The sequence below is a fragment of the Peromyscus eremicus genome, chromosome 17 (assembly GCF_949786415.1).
Source record: "Peromyscus eremicus chromosome 17, PerEre_H2_v1, whole genome shotgun sequence".
NCBI lineage: Eukaryota > Metazoa > Chordata > Mammalia > Rodentia > Cricetidae > Peromyscus > Peromyscus eremicus.
In genome coordinates, this window is record NC_081433.1 from 28,126,792 (window position 1) to 28,150,619 (window position 23,828).

The window sequence follows — 23,828 nt, forward strand, 5'->3', positions numbered from 1 at the left end:
ATGCAGCAGTATATCCATAAGACTTGGAGAGGTCCTCCAAGTATGTTCCAACAAATGAGCAAAAAGACTGGAATTTATTTCACAAAAGAAGGGTCATGCATGGCAATAAGTGCATAAAAGAGTGCTTAGCCACACTCACCACCAGGGAAAAGCAAAACAGAGCTGCCTGTAGATGGACTGCCATTGAAATGCAAAAGATGGACCACACTGAGCACTAATTTGTAAATACTTCAGAAGTATTAATGTATTATACACAAATAATATATATATTATTTAATATATATTATAAAATATATATTATATATAGTTAAATATATTCTAGTTAACTAATCACAGTCCCCAATATTCCAGTATTATTCTAGAGGAATGAAATATATACACACACACACACATATATATATGTGTGTGTGTGTGTATATATATATATATATATATATATATATACACACACACATACATTATAGCACCTCTTCTCATTTGTAGATAATTATGCAAAAGTCATGATTATAGGAAAGAGACTTACACAGTGATTTCAGAAGGCTGGGGTGGGAGTGTGGATGGGGTGTCACTAATCACATGAAGCATGAGTCATAAAGGTGCCAAAGTCAGTAGGGTACCATAACCATACTCCAAATACATGTATGAGACATATGTTTTGTGGGGTGATTAAAAATGACCAAAACAGTAAACTAGGGTAACACTTGCAACGTAAAAACAAAAAACAAAAAACAAAAAACAAAAAAACCCAAAGGAGTGTTATTATTTCTAGTAAAGTACTTTTACAAATGAAAAAGTAGCTTAACTGAAAATGGATGAGTTTTTTTTAAAAATAATTTATTTAAGTTTATCTTATATGCATTGGTGTGAAGGTGTCAGATCCCCTGGAATTGGAATTACAGACAGTTGTGAGCTGCCATGTGGGTGCTGGGAATTGAACTCAGGTCCTCTGGATGAGTAGCCAGTGCTCTTAACCTCTGAGTCATCTCTCCAGGCCCATGGATGAGTTTTATAAATGCTTATTTATTTGATGGAATATCTGGAGATGATAGAATTGAGAATAGAATCTTAGTATTCAAACTTCACTATCTTTTACAGTTCTCTAAGAGGTGCCAACATCAGAATTGCGTAACTGAAAGGCAGATAGATGTACACCTTCTCAGGGAGATGGATAGGAGGTGGGTCCTTCTCACACCAAGGAGGAAGTGACCTGACACGGGTATGTACATAGTCCATAGTGATGTGAGAACTGGATCACACTGTATTATAATAAGACACTAATTATTATTATTACTTATATTAATAATACTATAGAAAAACTTGAACTTTATCTTGACAGATTCATTTCATATTGAATACTGATTACTATCAATGTGTGTAGTAAAATAGAATACAAACATTTCAACTTAATAAAGGTAGGCTATTATTATATTGGGATATGTTACTTGTGTGAAATACGTGTTACGTTTCAAAGCACATGGTAAAACATTAAAAAATATACTTATTTAAGTGAACGGGCATTTGCTACCTTTAGCAACAAAAGAACATATACATTTCAGAGATACTTCTCAATAAAGATAACCTAAGAGCTATTTTAAGTATTTTAAATAATGTAATCTTCAATATTTTAAACAAAAAAGTTATATTTTAAATAAGAAAAGCACAGGAAAAAAAAAAGAAGCTCCTATTGTTCTGATGCCATACCCAGAGGAAAGGAGAAGAAGTCAAAGGTAGAAAGAAAGAAAAAGCCCTCAGAAAAAGGAGGGATCAGCTAAGTTAGAACTGCACAGGGAACAATGGCCCCACACATCATGGCTAAGAGCATCCACAGTGCAGGTTGAACATGCAACGGCCAGAGGGACCTTCCAGATGGTGAAGGGCAGTAATGACTTCTCACAATTACCCCTTCTGGAAAAAGTCATTTTGGGAGGGGGTGGAATTCTCTTGTTAAAAGATGGAAAAAAACAAAACAAAACAACAACAAAAAACATGGTAGCCATTAAAGAAATTGGATGCCCACATGGCTTTCCTGCCTCTTGAACTAGGCCTCAGGAAGCCTTTGCCCTGCCCTCCCAGCTCCTTGGCTTACTTGGGCGTCCTGCTCCGGGAGTCTCTTCAGTGTGTGGCCAGTGGCTGGTTTGAGATGAACAACTGAGAGGAATCATTCCAAAACTGCTTAGGTTGCTCAACACTTTTCGTGTCTCTTTGATTCTAATGGTAAGCCACTTCAGCTTATACCTCCGTAGTGTTCTTCTCTAATTTTATTTTTTACATTACTCTGTTTTCACTGTTGTTCTGGCTAGTTTTATGTCAACTTGACACAAGCTATCATCATCTGAGAGGAGGGAACCTTGGCTGAGAAAATGCCTCCATAAGATCTGACTGTAGGTTGGCCTGTAGGGCATTTTCTTAATTAGTGATTGATGGGGGAGGATTCAGACTATTGTGGGTGGTGCCACCCCTGGGCTGGGTTCCTGGGTTCTATAAAAAAGCAGTCTGAACAAGCCAGGAGGGACAAGCTGTGAGCAGTTCTCCTCCATGGTCTCTGCAGCAGCTACTGCCCTGTCTTAATTCCTGTCCTGACTTCCTTCGGTGATGAACAGCAATGTGGAGGCATAAATCAAATAAACCCTTTCCTCCCCAACTTGCTTTTGGTCATTGTGTCTCATCATAGTGCTAGTAACCCTAACTAATAAAATTATACTTTATAATAGTCTGGGTAAAAAAAAAATGGTCATGATTAAAAGTTTGGGAAACCTCATTCTGAAATATACCTATAAGGTGTTATGAGATGGTGATTGAGGATGAACATATTTTTGTTCACTTCTGAACCAGCCTCTGTGCTACAGTTGGGATGTTGACGATCCCTCAAAGGCAGATGTGTTAAAAGATTGGTTCTTGGGGGGGGGGCACAGCTGGGAGGTGGTAGAGCCTCAAGGGCTGGACCCCATGGGAAGTCTTTGGATCATTACAGTAGCCCTTGAAAGGGATGGTGAGATCCTCTCCTTATTCCTTTTGTGTTTCCTGGGTCACAGTGGCAACAGTTCTCCCCAACCCCAACTTCTACACTCCCACTAGAGTGTAATGTGCCACCGCAGATGCCAAACAGTGGCTCCTCCTGTACTGCAAGGGCCAGAACTGCAAGCCAAAATTTGTAGGTCAATTATTTTAGTGTTTTGGTAGAAAGTGCACTGACTAGCACCCTGTGGCTGACAGGAACGCCATTGGCTCCTTTTTTATTATTTACATGGCAGTGCTGCATTGGTAAGCACCATCACTATTTCAAGCAGAAAAAGGAAAACACCCAGTCAGGGAAACGGAAGTGCTTTTGCCTTTGGAATTTCATGCAGAATAAGTGAGTGGTTTCCATCTGGCCTGAAGACTACGGTGTCAATGATGCAAGAACCCTGCAAGCTAAAATATTAAAAGAAAAAAAACAAAGGATCGCTGTGGCAGGAAGTGAAATGGCAACCTTGCCATGTAAGTGTGAAGTGTTATTACTTAAATCAGACCTCTTCACATCTAGCTATGCTGTAGCAAATGGTTCGCATTTCGTACAAGGGTCGCAAGCTTTGAAATCAGTGGGAAAACTAAACTTCTTTAGAAGCACATATTTTTCTTTATTTCTCTAAATTCCTGCTATCTTTTCTTTATCTTAATGATGTCATTTGCTATCAAAGAAATGGTTGAGCTATAATAACATAGAAGCTAATTTTAACAAAACCTGTCAGGCAAAACAAAAACATAACTCGAAAATATTCAACTCTGTCCAGTCAAGTCCTTTTTTAAAAAGTGATAGTGATCGTTATCAAATGATTTCTGGTATGGTAGCACGTCATTTAACATAAACTGTTCCTGCCTTTTAATTTTTTTCTTTTTTACTGTTGAATAGAAGTTTAGAATAGGGATATCTAGATCTTGCAGCTGGGGTAATACCACTGATTATAAGATTTAGTGTTCTTACAAAAAGTTATAATGACTCTCCAAGGCCTGTTGAAGCTGGGAATCATCCTGTTTCTCTCTTGCTCTCTTTATTTTTCTCTCCAAACACACGTTTGGGCTCCAGCTGGCAAGCCGCACAATTGCATCATCAAGCCTCATGCATTCCCACAGTCCTGACATTGCCAACATTCTCTTTGCCTAGAAATGCCTCAGAGCCTCCTTTCCAGTTTCAAGGCGCCCATCCGCGTTTGCACTCCTGCGTCTTTGGACAACTCCAGCTCAAGTGACCTCTCCCTCAGCTCAAATGTCCAGAGTATCTTGAGAATTTTACAGCTTGGGGCTTACCACTTATCTTGTTCAGCACACTCAAAGGACGTGCTCTCAAGATCTAGAGAGAGGAAATCCTGAGACAACTAAACAGGCAGGGCAGGAAGGCAGCACATACCAACATCACTTGCTCCCAGTGTTTCCCTTTATCAGGGCTTTCAAGTGCAGGGAAGAGGAAGTGGGAGCTAGAGAGAACAGAGGGCCAATGTTTGGCTGCGCTTAGATCAATGTGGAGTAGGGACCAGTCGTTCCACTGAGGGGAAGCTAACTGTGTGTGGCCTCCCTAAAGGACACAAAGCATGTCTGTTTTTAGGGTATGTTTTCTTGCTGTCACTGGGCTGTTTCTATGATGACAAAATTGTGAAGAAGATGACGCTCCTGTGGCATTTTCCCACCCCTGTCTGAACACTTTTGGTCCTGTTAGCTTTTTCTTTCTCTCGGAGGCATTCAGTTCTTTCCATATCTTTTTTTTTTTTTTTTTTTTTTTTTTAAATTTATTTATTCATTATGTATACAGAAGAGGGCACCAGATCTCATTACAGATGGCTGTGAGCCACCATGTGGTTGCTGGGAATTGAACTCAGGACCTCTGGAAGTGCAGTCAGTGCTCTTAACCTCTGAGCCATCTCTCCATTGCCACTGGTTTCGCCCCCCACCCACTCCATCTTCCAGAGCCCAGGACTACTTTCTCTTGTATTGGTGCTTGGTAATACTCTCTGGGCTGTTTCAAGATGTGAATAGTTTGTCTCCGAAAGAAGAGACGGTGTATGTGCAGGGCTGTAGGAAAATTTACATGAGAAACAAGGACCTGGTTCCCATATATATTGACTTATTGGATGTTAGTGGTGGAGCAGTGTGGCATCCAGCCCCTCCTACTCTTCCTGCCATATAGTATATAGAATTACTACTAATATTTTAAAAGGTTGTCGACTTTCATGGACTGAATAATGAGTAGGTTCTCCAAAGATAAATAGTGCAACTATATGATACATGGGCCATCCTTTATCATTCTCTCTGTTCAATAAACTTGTACATATGTAACTTATTTCTTTCCCTTTGACTACACACTCTTCCTGTGTAGTGTGCTACGTACTTTTATAAGTGCAATATGGGTTTTAATAGATATAGTTTTGCTTACATGTAGCAAGATAGAATCTTTTACTAGCTAGCCAGTATCATGATAATTTGTCTTAATCCTCAGAAGGACTTTGATACTTAATAATGTTTTCGAAGCGAAAATTGAGATTATGTGTCTGTGGAGGAAAATGGGGGACATGGTTCTGACAGCAGCCAAGGAGTCTCACCCTTCAGTATTGATAAGACTCCTCTGGAGAGTGCATTGACATTTGTGACTTCTGAATCCAAGAAATCTTCAATCAGTACGTCTAGAAGCTTCCAGAAATACATTTTTGACTTTTAAAGCGAGTGTTTTCCAGTATTAGGATAAACCCTTTAACAAACATTTCATTGAAGAACATTTCTTTTTTTAATCTATGATAGATAGCATTTTCCTTTCACTCAAATAATTATTGAGTGGTATCTATGAGAAGAGGGTCTTTGATGAATGAATCACTCTGTCAGATTGGCCTGTGGACCTGTCTGTGGTGCACTTTTATAGTAGCTAATTGATGGAGGAGGGTCTAGCCCACTGTGAGAGGGTCCATCTCTGGGTAAGGAGTCCCAGGTTGTTTAAGAAAGGTATCTGACTAAGCCAGAGGAAGCAAGCCAGTAAGCAGTCTTCCTTCTCTTCTCTCTACTTCGGTTCCTGCCTCCACGTTCCTGCCTTGAGTTCTTGTCCTGACTTCTTAGATGACAGACCAGAGGCTGGAATGTGAAATAAACCCTTTCTTCCTCAAGTTGGGTTTGGCTAGTGTTTTTACCACAGCAAGGAAAAGCAAATTAACACAATAATAGAGAAAAAAATCCTATTAATGATAATAAAGGATATAGAGGGATAAACATTATCTGAGGTATTTATTTATAGTTTTTTAAGGGTCATAAGAGGTACTGATTTCTAAGTGGGGGAGATCCTGAGAGGTTTCAGAGGATAAGCAAATACAGAAAATTTGAGGTGATAAACAGGCAATTTTTTGAAACATAAAGGCTAGACCCTGAGGTAGAGAGTGTGGGGTGTGGAGACCTGAGCATCCTGAATGAGTGTCTAAGGAGGTAGCTGGGGTAACCTGGATGAGTAGCTGGGGCTAGGGCCTGTGCAAATACATCTTCAATGAGATAAGACAGATCTCCAAGAGGAAGAATGAAGTCAAAGAGGAACCGACAACCCAAAGGCCAAGGCCTCGTGACTTACTTAAGAATTAGGAATAATAACATCCATTTCCTTAATTATATAGGATGACAGTAAGTACTATGAAACCAATATGTAACCTTGCATGCTTTGTGACATTTAATATTACATGAAATAAGTGAAATCAAACTCTTGAAATGGAAGATTAAAATGAATATTAAACCAATTAAAATGAATGCCAAAGCACTGTGTCTAAGGGATTTCTAAAACATTATCCCATAGTGTTAGTCAGATATTTTTTCTTATTGACTTTTACATCCTCTCTGCAGGACTAGACACTGAAAGAAATATAAGAAAGTTAAATTCAGGTGCATCATAAAAAAAAAAAAAAAAAAAAAAAAAAAAAAAAAAAAACCAAAAAAAACCACTATGAGGAAGTCTCATGCATGCCTATTCCTTGAAAACAACAAAACAAAACCTGAAACCCCGGGGGTTAAATAGTTTCACTAAAGAAAACAAAAGCGAAGTAAGCTGAAGTCATGGGAAATGGTGTAGAAGGAACAGGAGGCTGCAACCCGGCCACAGATGGAGCAAAGCGTTTCCAGATGTGCAGCTCTGACTATGGATCAGTGCCACCAGCGTGGCTTACTCAGGTTCTATCAGGGACGAATACAAGAAGGGTTTCTTGTCCACTTCTGTCTGTAATCGAACTAAACCCACTTTGCTGAAATTTTATATGTCATTTCCTGCAGGCAATGTCTGTGATTCTGTGATCTGAATCGAGTCTCAGAGAGCTGGACTCTGCTCTAGACCGGAATGCTTTCGTTAAGGCCTGGTAGTATGCGGTACGCATGGGGTTGGTTGTCTGTACATCTCCATTTGCAAGGGCGTGAATGTCTCCATCCCACCCTCCTCTAGTCTACATCACAGAAAGGCTGTGTGCAGGTGTAGGTGAGGTTGGGGATGTGTTTACGTTTTTGTCGTGGTGGTAAATGGGCAATTTTCTGAAACATAAAGGCTAGACGCTGAGGTGGAGAGTGTGGGGTGTGGAGACCTGAGCATCCTGAATGAGCGTCTAAGGAGGTAGCTGGGGTAACCTGGATGAGTAGCTGGGGCTAGCGCCTGTGCAAATACATCTTCAATGAGATAAGAAAGATCTCCAAGAGGAAGAACAAAGTCAAAGAGGAAATGTCAGACCAAAGGCCAAGGCCTCATAACTTACTTAAGACTTCTGGGAGAACGGCTTCTGATTGGCTGCAGAATGATACGTGCCATCTTAGACTCAGGTTCACAAAGTCACGCTGAGATGATCCCCTTCTCCTCACCCAGTTTTTATGAGATAGGATTTCATACAGTCATGGCTTGCCTTGTATTCACTATGTAGTCAAGGATGACCTTGAACTTCCCCTTGTCTTGCCTTCATCTCGAGTGTGGCTGGGCTAACAGGCATGTGACACACAAACACTCCCCATGTTTGATTCTCAGAGCTTTATATGTTCTAGACAAGTCCCCTACCAATAGAGCTGCAACCCCCAGCCTCAGTGACCTCTAATGTCTAAAGGGCCTACAATTTGGTGCACTGCTATATTATAAAACAATGGAAGTTTTATTGCAAAATAAGAAAAATCTTATGTCTGCTGGGACACCAGGGCACTCTCCATTCACAACAAAGGAAAGCTCTCCTCTTTACCATTTCAACTGGAAGGGAGCCTTGGGAAGCCTTAGAAACAGTAACGAAAAGAAAATCCCGGCAGGGTTGGGAAGACTGAACAATTGGGAACGTGCTTGCCAGGCAGACATGAAGACTGGACTCTGGTTGCCCAGCACTAACATACAAGCTGGGTGTGGTGGTGCATGCCTATGATTCTGGAGCTGGGTGATGGTGGGGTATGTGGGGACAGGCTAATCCTAGGTTAGCCTCCTTTACCAAATCTGAGAGACGCTGTCTCAAAACAACAACAACAAAATAAGAAGTTGAGAGCAACTAAAGGGGTCAATGAACTCTACATGCACACACACACACACACCACCGAAACTCCCCTCCCAAACTATCACAGTTGGTGGTAGTGATCCATGCCTATTCTAGCACATATGAGGCTGAGGCAGAAAGATTCTAAGTTTTAGAGAAGCTGCGGCTACATGGTAAGATCCTATCTTTGAAAGAAAGGAAGAAAGAAAGAAAGAAAGGAAGGAAGGAAGGAAGGAAGGAAGGAGATAAGCAAATATACATTACAGACGTGCACCCACAGAAATATATTCTTTCCTTAAAAGACAAATTGCATAAAATATGTCTAAACAAATTCAGAGTTTTTTTCTCTTGAAGATCGTTTTTACTTATAAATCTGTACCAAATATCACAATCATATTTTTGGTTTATAATCTTCTTAGATAAACATATATAGTTGTATTTCATTGTTTATATTCCTCTTAGTGAGCTTACAGTGTTAGTGATTATTAATTAGTATCTCAATAATTAATTTTAATGAGAAAACGGGAATATAGTGTCCTGAAGATATAACATTATTGAGGGCAATGGAACTATAATCAAGTTATAATGAAGATTTAAAACAGAGTAGTATTCTGGGATACAACTGAGTGATTTAAAAAGACAGAAAAAGAAACAATTTACTTGGTTAAGAGGAAAAAGAAAATCCACAAATCTTATGAACAGGTATGGTACTACTGACTTGGATGAAAGAGATGCTGAAAGACATGAAATGGAAAGACATTCTATGTGCTGAAATATGATTTTGGAGTAAAATATCATTTTGTCCTCTAAAAGACAATATTAATTATGAAAAATTATGACATTATCAAGCATTCACTATATACTCAGATGTTGCTAGATCTTGTGGGATGAAATAGATCAATAGGAAAATAGGAACTGATTCTTTATTAAGGCTAATTACATCATCTTTTGAGACCCAAGGCATGTATATCAGAAATAGAGAATGATGCAAAACCTCCTGGAGAAATAAGGAGCGGACCTCTCAGAGATGGATAAACCATAACGGTCTAGTCATAGGAATTTAAGGATGGATGTCTAACCACCCAGGTGCAAGGAATTCATTTGTGTTCCAGCCAACAAAGAGGACCAAACATGTAACAATTCAGACCGGTTCTGCTGGTGTTTGACAGTGGCCTCCTGGGACCTGGAGCTGACAGCCAGGGACGAACAATCTGTGTTTTAGATTTTGTGTGGTTCTGAAGACTGTGATACAATATCACGCTGTTCTGCTCTCTCCCACCTGGAATGTGAACCATCCCTGTCAGCATACCAACATCGTACACACTAGCCCCTGTTAGTGACTCAATAGCTTATGTCTAGAAAAAAAAAAGCAAAGTATATAGAGGATTCTATACTATCTATGGTTTCCAACACCCACTGGAGATCTTGCAGTATATTCTCTACAGATAAAAGACAACTGTTTATCCACACAACAGAATATTACTCAGCATCGAAAGAACTTATCAAGCCATGACAAGCTGTGGAGAGACTTAAAGGCATGTTACTCAGTGCCCTATCTCACTGTGTCCTTTGTTTACTAGAATACCACACTTGGAACTATGCTTCCCACTCAATATTGATGTGAATTTAAAAGCAAAGCAAAGCAAAGCAAAGCAAAGCACTCCTTTATTACCCAAGCGTCTTTTGCCCAGCGTTGTGTTTAGTGATAATTTGAACGATAACTTGGAGGCTGTTGCATGTAAGAGCGACGTAAATGAAATGTTCAAACAGGATCACAACCCATCCAGGGTGAGGGAAGTAAACAGCTGGCGTAGGTCTGCATGTTGCAGCTGTAAATGAGCATGGGTTATTATAGGAGATGTCACAGTGAGAATGTGACACTAGCAGTCTTTGGAGGGACATTGGGAGGGGGGAGATAATTTCTAGGAGGGAAACAGGAGTAGCCAAAGGTCAAGCCAGCCAAAGAAAACTCAGGAAAAATGTGAAGTTGTCACCATGGCAACAGTGGAAGGTACACCGGTAGAGGAAGATGGAAGATAAGGTCCGAAAGGAAGGGTAAGGCCAGATTATGGAAAAACAGATTCGTCAGCTGAGGAGTCTTGGCATTTAAGCACTTCAGGCAGCCACAGTGTGCCTCCCCTTAGGAGCCTCCTTGAGCCTTCCTTCTGATGGAGAACAAGCAGCCACCTCTCTTGCAGGGGAAGCTAGGTGATTAAGTAAGAGTTTGCCTGCTGAGCATCTATCAAAACACGGGCGTGCTGTTATTTAACACACTCCATTATTTATAGACACACCAACTCAAACACCTGCTATCATTCTGGCCTTAGAAGTACAGGAAAAATGTATCCTTTCAGGAAATCACAGATCAGTGGGGAAAATGCTTGATGAATACACCCAAGTAGACAGACCATAGACTTAAAGTATAGGAAGACTAAAGAAGCTACGAGCTGTGCTGTTATCCCCCGCTTACCCATTTTCTCCAATGCATGAGAAAGAATGGAGTTAACCTTTACATTGAGGGGAATATTAAAACATGAGCCTTTGGGAATCACTGGGATGTGTTTTCTAAGGAAATCCATGGTTTGGAAATATGGAAAGCAAACACATTACCCTGCTGTGACAGTCCTTCCCAGAAGAGGAGCAGAATGTCCACAAGGCTTTTTTCAGAGAAGAAATATTAAGTTTGTCAACCACCATAAAAAGTCCTGGTCATCAATATACTGGCAATAACCAAATTTCCACATGAGTCTCTTGGTATGCAAAATAAACAGATTGTTCTAAAATACTTTTAATAAACTTGCTCTGCACAGTATGCCATACTGTGTGTCAATGATGAAATGGGAGACACATCAGGGAGACTTTTCATTATTGTGACAATACCCATAAAGTCAACTTAAATGGAGGAAGGACTTATTTTGGTTCATGCTTTTAGAGACTTTATTCCAAGGCCAGTTGTATATATGGCTCTGGGCCAGAGGTGAGATAGAGCCTCATGATGATGTAGCTTGTGACAGAGACTCCTCAGGTCATGGCATCCAGGAAAAAGAGGAGACAAGAAGTGGCCAGGGCATGAGATACCCTTTAGTGGTGTCCTACAGTGATCAACTTCCTCTAACCAGGACTCTGAATCCCACAGTTCTACCAACTTTGATTAGTCTGCTAGAATTTTGAATGTGCCAATGGATTGAGTTGTTCATTAGGCCAGAGCTCTCATAATCTGGCCATCTCTAGAAACCCCTCACAGATACATGTGGAGTTGTGTTCTGCTAAGACAGTCATCTCTAAGTTTACAGTCATGGTAGAGGGAGCATTACAAATTCATAAACAGAGACACTAAATACTGAAAGAAGAACACAGCCAAGTAGGACCTTCAGCTATAGAGGTCTGGGGAGACCGCCTCCATGCAGGATGTAGCAGATGAAATGGATGGAACTCAATAGAAAATTTCTATTGGTATTGATTGAGATATAATTGAGGAAAAAATGGATATGATAAATGTGTTTTACTTAATTAGCAATACACTAAAAATCAAACACTAAGAAATGTTTAGAAACTATCCATATTTAAAAATATCCTAAAGTCAAAATTTTGGCATTTAAGAGATCACATATATATATTTTTAAAGGATTTTCTGAGACCTGGAAGCTAATGTGTTTCTTCTCAATAGCCCACTCAAACACAGCCAACTTTTTGTGGGTGAGTTTACATTAGGTTTTAGAGAAAATGAGAGGTTATGTGTGGGCATACCCTAAATTCTTTCCTCATAAAAAAGCAGGCAAGTAGAGACCATAAAACTTTTTTTAAAAATATGCAGCAAGTGAGTATTTATATGCTATTTGTATAAAAATAGTTTAAGTCATTTTCCTGAGAGTGAAAGTGGATAGAGAATTTGGAATGTTGGCCAGGGCCCAGCCCAACCAGATAGAGGCAATGTTTAGATCCTATGGAAACCCAGCAAGGAGCTGGGGGTCTTCGAAGTCACAGGAAGAGCTTCACTTAGAAGGTTCTAGAGTTGGCTTTGACAGCATTACAGAAAGTTAAGCAATTGCAGATTTTAAATGTATTTTCCATTTATTCATTTATTTACCAAACATCAAACACTTAGAGAAATGCCAGGCCCTGGGGTAAAGAGCAGAATGCAACAAAATTCTGTCTTTGAACATGCTTGTAGTTTAGCGCTACAGAAACTAAGCTAATGCTATTGATATTAAAACGAGGCAGAAAACAGAGTAAAGTTTTGCAAAGAATTTTGAAATTGGGCAGCCCTATTATTTTTCCCCAAGCAGAGCTCTTTGGATCTGTAAATATTAGAAGGTGCCTTGAAGATTCTCACATGAACAAATGAATGACTCTCGGATAGTTAGACTGGGAAAATGGGCAAGTGATTTTTGATTTTTAGTGGGTTTTTTTTTTTTTTTGGTCTTTTACAAATATTTTCATCTGCATTTCCTTTTTACTGATCAAAGGCTGCCAAGGAAATTTATACCAAATGGCACTCAGTGTGGGTTTTGTTCTTTATGGTGATTACAAGGCACGTGGACCGAAATGATGGAAACCCGGGTTTTTCTTCTTACACGTTTGTCACAGAGCAATGTTTGTTTGCTAGTTCTCTGTTTTGCTCACCACAACACAAAGTTTGCAGACTGTGACTCCACTCCATGCTTTTGAAAGGGTAGCTTTCATAAGAGTTCCAGACTGAATTCTTCATTATCTTGATTTTTAGCATTTTTACAGGGCAACCAAATAACCTCAAGGCAGGAGAACAAACAATCTAAGAAAAACAACCAAGGAATCCAGCCAAAGTTGGATTTGAAGTCATTTTTTTTCTCAATGGTACCCTTTACTGGTTTATGTGGGGTAGATTCTCCAACTACCGCCATTAATTAATTACTTGGCTGAGATTTTTGGCAGTTGGGGAGAAAGGCAGGAATAGAAGAGGAAGGAGAAAGTTTAAATAAAAATTTCAGAAGCACGTTATCTGGCAATCACTGATACTAAATTTGAAACGCTTATGTGATTACGGTTGTTTGATTCAACCTGTTTCCAGAACACCCACAAGGAAGCAGATTTTTCTAGGCTCACAAAAACAGCATTGTGGACTAAGACAGGCTCATGACCGGCCCGAAGAAGATGTCATCTAAGCAAGGTAACCAAACTGCAGTAGAAAACACAGAGACTGTTCTTAGAATCAGAGGACAATGGCTCACCTCCCGCTGCCTGGATAAGGATTCATTAAGGGGGTGATAAGATCTAATAAAACGCAGCAGAGACGGGCAAAGTGCCATTTTAGCTAATGACAATGGACACAGACTCTGCAAGCCGAACAAAAGGTTCTGAGATTTAATTTTAGCATGAGAGATTTCATCACAAACGGTAGCATTTCTCAAATGCATCCAGAGAGTTCATTTTAGTGCCTAAATTATATCAATTTTCTAAGTTACATGCTTTTTATCATAACAAACATCCTAATTCACTGGGGTAAATATATTTCTCCTTCACTGGATTTAATGTAAATATTTTCACTTAGAAAGAAGAAAAACATAATCCATATCATTTTTTCCAAATTGGTCATCTTTGTATTTCTATCTCAATTCTTACCTACCATCCCTATTTTTTTCAAAAAAAATAAAACAAGTTCAAACCCTAGATCTAAGCAGCAGTAGAGAGATAAAAAATTAGAAGACATTCTCTGGTTGGAGGTGGTGAAATAGTTGAATCTACCAACCAACCAATTAACCAATCAAGGGCATAGAGAGAAGACATACACATACATATTTTAATACATTAATTAATATATGTAATATAATATATGTAATAAAATGCATATTTTAATATATATTTTATAGAGAATATATATATATATATATATATATATATATATATATATATATATATATATTAAGTAAAGTTCCTAGTGGGAAACAAATGACATTAGGTTAAATTGCATAGAGTTTAATGATAGGACATTGTAAAAGCCACACAGAGGGGCTGGAGCTAATGGCCGGTGGTTAAGAGCTTGCACTGTTCTTGTAGAGGACTCATATTTGGTGGGTTTTGCAGGGTGGCTCAAAATTGCCTGTCACTCCAGCCCCAGAGGATTCAAACCTCTGGCCTCTGAAGACATCTGCACTCATGTGCACAAACCTCAAACACTGATACACATATACATATAATGAGAGAGAGAGAGAGAGAGAGAGAGAGAGAGAGAGAGAGAGAGAGAGAGAGAGAGAGAGAGAGAGAAGCAGGGAATCCAGTTCTGGACAGTGTTGAAGAATTCCAGGGAAAAATGGAGCCTCCAGTGAGAGGGATAGCAGGAGTGTGGGCTGAAGAGGAGCTTTGACAGAACCTCATGCAAAAGAAAGGACAGGCAGAACAGCTGGGTAGTCTGTGAGCCTAGCCAGGCTGCTGTGTAGACCGGATCCAATTACATTACCCGAATAAAGGGTTATTACGGAAGCGTGAGCAAATGGGGCATATATACTTCTCAAGGACTAATTATTTGGTAGATATTGAAGAATACTTGTTCACAAGAGAGAATTTTAGTCTCAAAGAGAAAATAATTTTTAGAGAGAGGCTACAACTGGGCCTGTATTGCAATGACATGCGTCTTCATCAGCTCAGGAGGTTTGTGAAGAAAATGATCTCTCTTTCCCAAGGCTTCCACGTAGCTAGCCATATGTGGTATCGCAAGGAAAAACACACAGACAGTAGCAACAAAGCTAGCCTTTATGAGGCCTAATGCACAGTGCTTATGTGCATAACTGATTGTCATCAGAATGAGCTAGACTTCTAGGACTCACTGTGTGTTAGGCATTCCTGCTTACATCAATATCATGGCGGATCCTTTATTTACACTGTCTAATTGAGAGGAATGAGGAAGTTACATAACTTGCTGAAGGCTACACAGATAGGGAGCAGATGTGCTAGAGAAGATTCCAGTGACTCAGGCTCAGGCTGTTTTCCTTTTGTTTCTGAATGTTTTTGAAAGATAAACCCTAACTCTATATTCCAGGTTGGACTTGAACTTGCAATCCCAAGTACCGCTGAGGTTTTAACACACTGTCATGCCTAGCTCATGGAGCCCATTCTCTAGGTGTACACATTTGATGACTAATGAGGACAATAATGTGTGATGATACTTGTGTGGTTTGAGAATAATTCTTCTAAGAGTGACTTGGTCGGTCATAAGAATACATATTGTGGTTTTAAGAAGACGCATTCTGACATGGGTTGCTAAAAATGGTTTTGGTATAATCCATGTCCTAGAAAGTGTATGGACAAGGTGCTGAAGAAATGCTCTGTTGAGAAGGGGGCGGGGAGACCCCAACCTGTGGAACTAATTCTCCAGTGAGAGTCTGAGTTCCTCCAAGCAGGGGCTGAGTTTTTAATCATAATTGATTCTTCAGAATAGCCTACCAGGATGCCTAGAAGACATAGCTGTTCAATAAATCCTTACAGAATGGGTACACGGGATGCTGTCTCAAAAGCATCCCCTCCTCCTTTTCGGCACTCAGGAGGAGGAGAGCAGCTGCAGAAATGTCGGGAAAGAACAGCAGCCCTGGTGGGAACAGAAGATGCACCAGGAGACCACACCAGACAGCATGAGGCTGTGCAAGAGCGATGGGTGGAAGGCACTGCAAACGGCTGTGTTTAAAGCCTCATAAGGCCCAGTGGAGTGGGCTCCAGCTGCCTTGGATGAGAGGTCATACAAGTCAAAAATAGACTTTCTTAGTAAGGAACAATAGGCTGCCTTCATTGAACAAGAAACAAACAGAAAAAGGAAAAGAAAAAAAAAAGAAAAGAAAAAAAGGCAGCCCTTAGGGTAGATAGGAAGGTTTAATCCTGCTAAAGAGGTCAGTTACCCAGGAAGACCGAGTAAGCCTTCTGCCTAGTAGAGCAGAGAATGAAGAGAGTCCCACTCATAAACTAAACACTTATGATGCCTTCTATAGACTGTGGTAAGTTTGGAAAGAGAAGAGTCGGATGCTTACACTCTTTCACAACTTTTGAACTAAATAATATTCTCTTTGGACCATATGATCTATTACCATTATTCACAGAATGTTCAAATACAAGAGTCATCTTCACAGGTGATCTCACTAACTTTTAAAGACATAATCTCTTTCTTACACTTGTATTTTCAAAAATTGTATTTCCTCAGAAGCATAATACTTCATCCGGGGACCTATAAAGTAAAATTAGTTTAGGAATATATTGTGGAAATATAAATGTTTTAACATAGACAGGAAGACAGGTTCTACTTGAATGAATTCAGGTGAGTCATCAAGTATGTGATAGGGGACATCCATGTGCCTTGCCTGCACCTGGGTAAGATAACATATTTCAGCTGATTTGATTCTTCAGAGAGATCTTATGAAAACCCATGAATTGAGTCTATCAACTTCTTCCCTCTGTCTGCTTTTAATTTACGTTGTATGTATGTATGTATGTATGTATGTATGTATGTATGTATGTATTGGTGTATGTGAGTGTGTTCTTGCACATGTGGAGGTCAGAACACAACTTCTGTCCTTCCACCATGTGGGTCCTGGGGATTGAACTCAGGTTTTCAGGCTTGGTGGTAGTGCCTTTACCAGCTGAGATAATTTGCTGACCATTTTTCATCTTTTATTGAGACGGGATCTCTCTTTGCAATCCTCAGGCTGGTCTACAATTTGCTATGTAGTCTAGACTTTTCTTGAACTCACCTGTCCCTCCTGCATCGGCCTTTCAATGCTAATTGTGGGATTGTACCATCACACCTGTCCTGTATCTGACATAGGGTTTTGCTAAGTAGCCCCAAGGCAGCACTGAACTTGTGAATCTCTAGCTTCTGCCTTTCTACTTCCGGCGTGCACCACCACATAGACACCAGCTTTGAGATTTTTGCCTCTTTAATATCAAATTTGGATATTAGAAAGTGTGGCCGTCAATTTCACTTTCCTGTTTCAGAGGAGGAGAATGCGCAAGGGAACAGGAAGTAGTTGGTGCATTCTGCTTATGCTGTGCTTAGTTCTGAGTTACAATAGTCTTTTTGAAATACCAGAGAAATTACACAATGAAGCACTCCTCCATGTCCAAGTGGAACCATTTAAGTGGAAGTGGAAGGAGTTGGCTCTTTGCTATCCTATCTCCTCAGTCAGGGGCATTCCTTCCCTTCTCTCTCTTCCCACCAGCCAACAGTTTACACTTGAATGGTTTTCTTGGGAGAATGAGAGAATTTGCCGACGTTCTGGAGTAAGATGACAATATTGCTCCGTTATACACTTTGTTTAATATACACAGCTAATATAGGGAATTACAGAGAATGTCACAACCCCAGACAAAAATGGGGGTCTTTGAGGCATATATGTACACACTTAATCATATTTAGTTTGTTTTTTTTTTAATTTTTAGACAGGGTTTCTCTGTGTAACAGTCCTGGCTGTCCTGGAACTCACTTTGTAGACTAGGCTGGCCTCAGACTCATTGAGTTCCACCTGCCTCTGCCTGCCAAGTGCTGGGATTAAAGACGTGAGCCACCACCACCCGGCCATCATTTAGTTCTTGTTTAACTAGACAGTCAAGCAAAATCTGTGTGACGACATGGTGCGGCTTAACAACTTACTTTGAATTCACCTGATAAGAGAAGGCGTGGTTAATCTGTATGATCAGAGTCCATTCGTAACACAGTTTCATTTTCCTTTCATAGAAACTTGGATCCATTTTTATCATGTCCTCCTGTGCTTAGGGGTTCTCGATGTTATTAGAGTGAAAAAGTCAGACCCCAACTAAACAGGATAGAGAAGTTCAGCTCGCAGAGTTAAAGAGCTAAGTTGTTTGTGTGAAAATTGTCTAGCTACAAAGAAAGATCTCCATAAGAACAGATGAACATCACCATTCACACGTGACGAAGATGGCAATGTGACTCGGTTGGGTGAAAGCACTCACTACCAAACTTCAAGGCCCAAGTATGATTCCAGAACCCATGTGGTAGAAAGAGAAAACTGACTCCCATAAATTGTCCTCTGGCTTCCATATTCATGCCATGGTATGCAGACTTCCTTCTTCCAAATAAATACCTAAATAAATATGAGTAAATAAAAACTCATCTTCCACAAGCCCTAAACTCATTAGAGCACTTGATGTCTTGATGTCATGATACTGTCTTTTGGTTCTATGCAACTTGACTTCACTGTTGCTCTTAAACATCACACGTCTATGATCTCAATAAGGTCACATGTCTGTAAACTAAGTGACATGCTTCAAGTTGGCGTGTCGCATTCAAACTGGTTTTGCTTTTCCTTTCGTCTTGATTTTCTTTTGGTAGACCACAGAAGACAATATTGAGAAAGACCAGCAGACTTCAAAGTATGCAATTCCATCAATTCCAGCCTAATTTTTCCTGTTTTCATGTCTCTCATCAATCCTCTCCCACTTTCCCACAGTACTGTGGAATAATTACAATCATCACCGAGTGTGAAAAACAAGACCATCTTTTCTCCAGCAGTTACATTGCCTCTTGACTACTTTCCATTATGTAGTGTCCATTTTAACTACCAAGCACATCTATTTCTGACTACTGAACAAGCCACTTGAGATTAAAAAAAAAAGCTTGATAAATACCAACAATCAGTTTTCAAAGACCATTCCTCAACACATTAGCCAATATCAATTTTTTCCCCCAGAGAGAAAAAAAAATGTAATTGCCGTTAATTGTAAGGCTACAAGAAGTTTTTTTTTAAACACAGTACAATGTGATGTTTAAAAGCCATAGTTTTTTTCCATTTTGAGAACAGCTTATTTTTTTTTTTGGCTAAGAATTAAACAATAACATTTCCCACAGAAATTGATGAGATTGTGCACTTTAGATACTTAGAGAGATTTCTATTTTAAGGTGGAATTTCATTCTAAAATAGGTAGGAGAGAAAACACAATCCAAATGTCAACTCACCAGCCATTTCCTTTTCTCCAACACATGGGACAGCCTGAAAAAAGAAAAGAGATGCACAAAATTACGACCCTACTAGAAAAAAATTAACTAATACCACTAGGATTAATGTATCAGAAATGTAGTAAAAACTAGATAAAATAGCAGAAAAAAGCATTTGCGGAACAGTCTGTGAAGCCATTAGACAGGGCTTTGAGAGCTACATTCAATCCATAATAATTCTCTGGTCTGAAGTTCGAATCCATCTGTATTATCTTTAAATGGCATTGGCACTATATTAGACTAATATGCCCTCTGACTTTGGGTGAATGTCTTTGTTCTATTTTTGGGAGGCCCACAAAGTAGTGTCTGGGCATTTGAAGTCTCTGGCCTTTCTTGACTATCAGTAAGCACCTGAGTGAGTTACCCGGCCTCTTTTTATAACAGGTGGAAAATCTCATGTTTTTCATAGGGCTGCTGGGAGAACTGAATATCGTGCCCTCCATAAGGCATCCCAGGTACCCAGAAAGAGGAACAGTCTTGTTTACTTACTATTACTCTGGGCAGGGATTCTATGGGTTTATTTATTGATATGAAAGGTTTAAAAATGTCCATTCCATTTCATTATTATTTTTATTATTTTAAGCATAAGGCTCAGAATGAGTAAAATGAAATGCTTCAAAAGCTTAAGAAGCACAACTGTTAATGCTATTCTTTGTGAATACCCAGAACGAATTAAGGAGCTTGAATTTCTAGTTCTCAGTTACTCTTGTTTAAAATGACACAGAGGCACTAACTTGTGTGTGTGTGTGTGTGTGTGTGTGTGTGTGTATGTGTGTATAGTGCGTATGGACGAGTGTGTGGGTATACCTGTATGTATGCATGCAGATTAGAGAGGCTTTTATGAGTCTATGTGACCCATCCATTGAGATTTCTGTGTGACAACCGCCAACTACAGACTACCTAGTGCTTCTTCTGTCTTCAGAGAACAACAGAGCTAAGACAGGAAAGGTACTTATGTGTGTGATTTGTAGTGAGTGAGTGAGTGTATGTGTGTGTGTGTGTGTGTGTGTGTGTGTGTGTGACAGAGAGAGAGACAGAGAGACAGAGAGAGACAGAGACAGAGAGACAGAGAGGAGAAACAAAGAGACACACACATACACGGAGATAGAGACAGAGAGGAGACAGACACAGAGAGGCAAAGAGACAGAGACAGAAAGATAGGGAGAGAGAAAGACAGTGAAAGATTCATGTGGAAAGAGACTTCTTTGATGAAGGTTGAGAGATGCACTAATCTGTGAATGGAGGGATACACACTTAGAAGGAAGTTTACTGCATTTTCTACTTAGCGAAATAATAGTAATAGGTTCTCTATGAGCTCCTTTGCCAAGGAGTTTTGGATAGGTTTATGGTACTAAGTATAAATGCCCTCTTGTGGAGTTGGCCTTGAATACAATCAGATAACTGTTGGTCACTTCCATAACATTCAAACCACTATTACACCCATGGGCATATCTTGCCGGGCTAGTCATTATCAAAGCTTTCAGGATTCATGGTTGGGTAAGACGGTTGATGACTTCTCTTCCTCAGCATACTGAATAACATCCTCTGGTGCCATGAAAACCGGCCATCAGGGAGCAAGCTTCCAGATAAGTACCAGCTTGATTTCTCCCACATTCTGTGTATGGTGTATGGTGTCTTCAGCAGAAAGGTTTTTAATATCAAGTTCTGTTGAGTGACTAAGAGTACTGACAATAGAAGATTTGTAATTACTGGCAAGATTGTGAATGTAGGTGACAGGGAATGAGAGGATCCTCACGGAGGAAGACTCCAGTACAAATTAACTGACACTTTGTGTTATACATTTAAACTTTTACCTGCATAAATACACTCAATCCTCAGAACTACATTATGAAGTCCTACAGATTCCAGTAGTTTGGGTGTGGTCCTAAGGTCAATTATGAAAACTAGGACACACCCTTTGGGATGTTGGCCTCTGTGCCTACTTATCAGAGCATTGTGAGGCTCTCTGACAAGATATCAACTGAGATTGCAAAATATACATGCATATATTTGTTTTGGACAGAAATTAGGCAATCGTCCTGTTCTTATAGCTTAGGCATTTAAAATAAATTAAAACTCTTGCCCCAAACTACAAGTTGACTAGCAATAGACAGACATTTCCCATATTGTATTTGATTATAAAAATATATCCTTAGTATATAGAATATTTAATGAAATTATAATCATTGTGTTGAGTTATAAGACAAAAATATTTTACCCTTCATATGCCCCATGTCCATATTTCATGTGGCTAATGCTGATTATTTTGGAATCTTACCATGTTCCACATGCTGCTTTAATTTACCAAATCTCATTTCCATTAAGTAACTGCCACAGTCATATTACAAAGTAGAAAAAAGAGAGTCAAAGTTTAATGTACCTAGATGGTGATAATCTCTCTTTTCAAGCAAGACCACATCATAATAACAACTGGATAGCTCTCCACTCACTTGTTTTTGAGGCCAGACTGTCTCTCCAGAAAATGATCTATGCATAAATTGATTAAATTTGTGAATTTAGGAAGGGATATAAGGCATTGAAGCAATTAGAAAATGCTGGCACTTAGTATTCAGCTAATTAAAGCTTTTTGTTGACTCTTAATTACATGTCTTAAGATAACGTGGATACAAAAATCTAAAAATTTTCTTCAGTGTGGAATTCACAATCTAGTTGACAAAGACATATGAACAGACAAAAAATAGTTCCACACAGTGGATGTTGAGTGACAGTGGTCAGTTCTATCACTGGTATGGTGTTAAAGGAAACGATAAGGTAGTAGATGACTAAGAGTACACAGGTGCAGGGCGGGCTGGAGAGTTGACTCAGTGCTTAAAGACACTTGCTACTTTTACAGAGGACCCAAGTTTGATTCCCAACACCCACCTTGAATAATTAATCTGATACCCTCTTTTTGCATCCCGGGGTACCCATATATGTTGCATAGCACTTGTACACATTAATAAAAATATAGATAAATCTTAAAACAAAATACTATGTAGGTGGAAATGGAATGGTTTCAGGCATTGGACCCTTGTGAAGGAGGCATTGTTAAGGGGATTTTTCCCTTGATTTCCAAGATGTGCCTGATGAGTACAGTTGGGTCTTCATTTTGAGGTCCAGGATTGTCCAACTATCTATTCTTGGTATTACCAGAGACTTCTCATGCCAGATGGCTGTATACATCCAAGTGCAAAGTAGGTGTTCATCAAATGGAATGAACATACCAAATATGATTGTTGCTTATGATATGAGAAAGTTCCCATAGAAAGCATATTTTTGAATTTGTTAGGGTCTCTTGCTAATAGCTGCCATATGTTTCATTTGAACTGCCTCTTCAGGAAGTTATTTAACATTTTTGGCAATAAAGCAATTAAATGGGGTTTTCTGCTGGCCATATGGGTTCTCTGTAACTTCATATTTTCTTCTTTCTCAATGGAACAAAGGAAAGTCTACTAATAACTTCCAAATGAGAGGGGAAAATCATTCATATTTTGTTATTCTCCTCTCTGATATTCAAATGATAGAAAAATCACCACTTCTGTGGATCCAAACCACTACTACCTGCATATTCTGACTTTCCAATAGCTCTCCTAGGGAAGGGTGCTAGTCTATATTGGCCAATTAAGGTGGTTTTCCACTTGAAATTAAAAAAAAGTAATTGAAAAGGAAGCTCTTTAGCAAAGGAAGAGGAAATAATTTGCCTTAATGAGCACTTTTAAAGCTGTGTGTGGGAGCTTTGCCGGCTGCTCCTGTTTCTGGATGTGAAATGCATGTAAGGAAGAGCTGACTTGGACATGACTTGTAGAAATGTTACCTACGTATGTCATGCCTTTGGGTTTCCTGGGAGGACAGTTCTCTGCACCAATGGCATGAACTCTACCTGACACCTTTGGGAACTTACAGCAACTACCATACTACTGCAGACAGCAGCATAAGGAAAAGCTGTCATATCAGAATGCACTCCAGCACAATGGCAATGGATCTAGTTTCTTCTGGACGATGGGAATGATATCATTTTCCTCTAAAATGAATTAATTTTATCAATATGCTTTTTCCTTCAGTTACATAAAACACTTTTTTTGGTTATGTTGGAATTAGTACCATACAATGTCACTATCAACAAGGCTTTTTTAATGGTCAGTCTCTTGAAAGAATAGGGAAATAGTCTAGAAAATATACTTCTGGGCTCCATGAAAAGACAGCTTCTTTGTTTCCTTTACACAAAGAGCCTTGCCTGGCAGTTTTTGTTTCTTCTCTGTCTCTATTTATTTATCTCCACCTCTCAGTCTCTGTCTCTCACTCTCCCTCTCTCTATGTGTGTGCTTTCTCTTTGTCTCTCTGTCTCTCTGTCTCTGTCTCTCTGTCTCTCTGTCTCT

At 39.5% G+C, this 23,828-nt stretch overlaps 1 protein-coding gene across 1 annotated transcript in view; it reads right to left on the reverse strand.

Annotated features, from left to right (window-relative positions):
* Positions 1-23,828, reverse strand: part of Dlc1 (DLC1 Rho GTPase activating protein) — a 380,425-nt gene that overhangs the window by 184,441 nt on the left and 172,156 nt on the right. Inside the window, exon 5 of the mRNA XM_059244374.1 lies at positions 19,414-19,447. Within this exon, the coding sequence (XP_059100357.1) occupies positions 19,414-19,447 (34 nt within the window). The remainder of the gene's footprint in view (positions 1-19,413; positions 19,448-23,828) is intronic.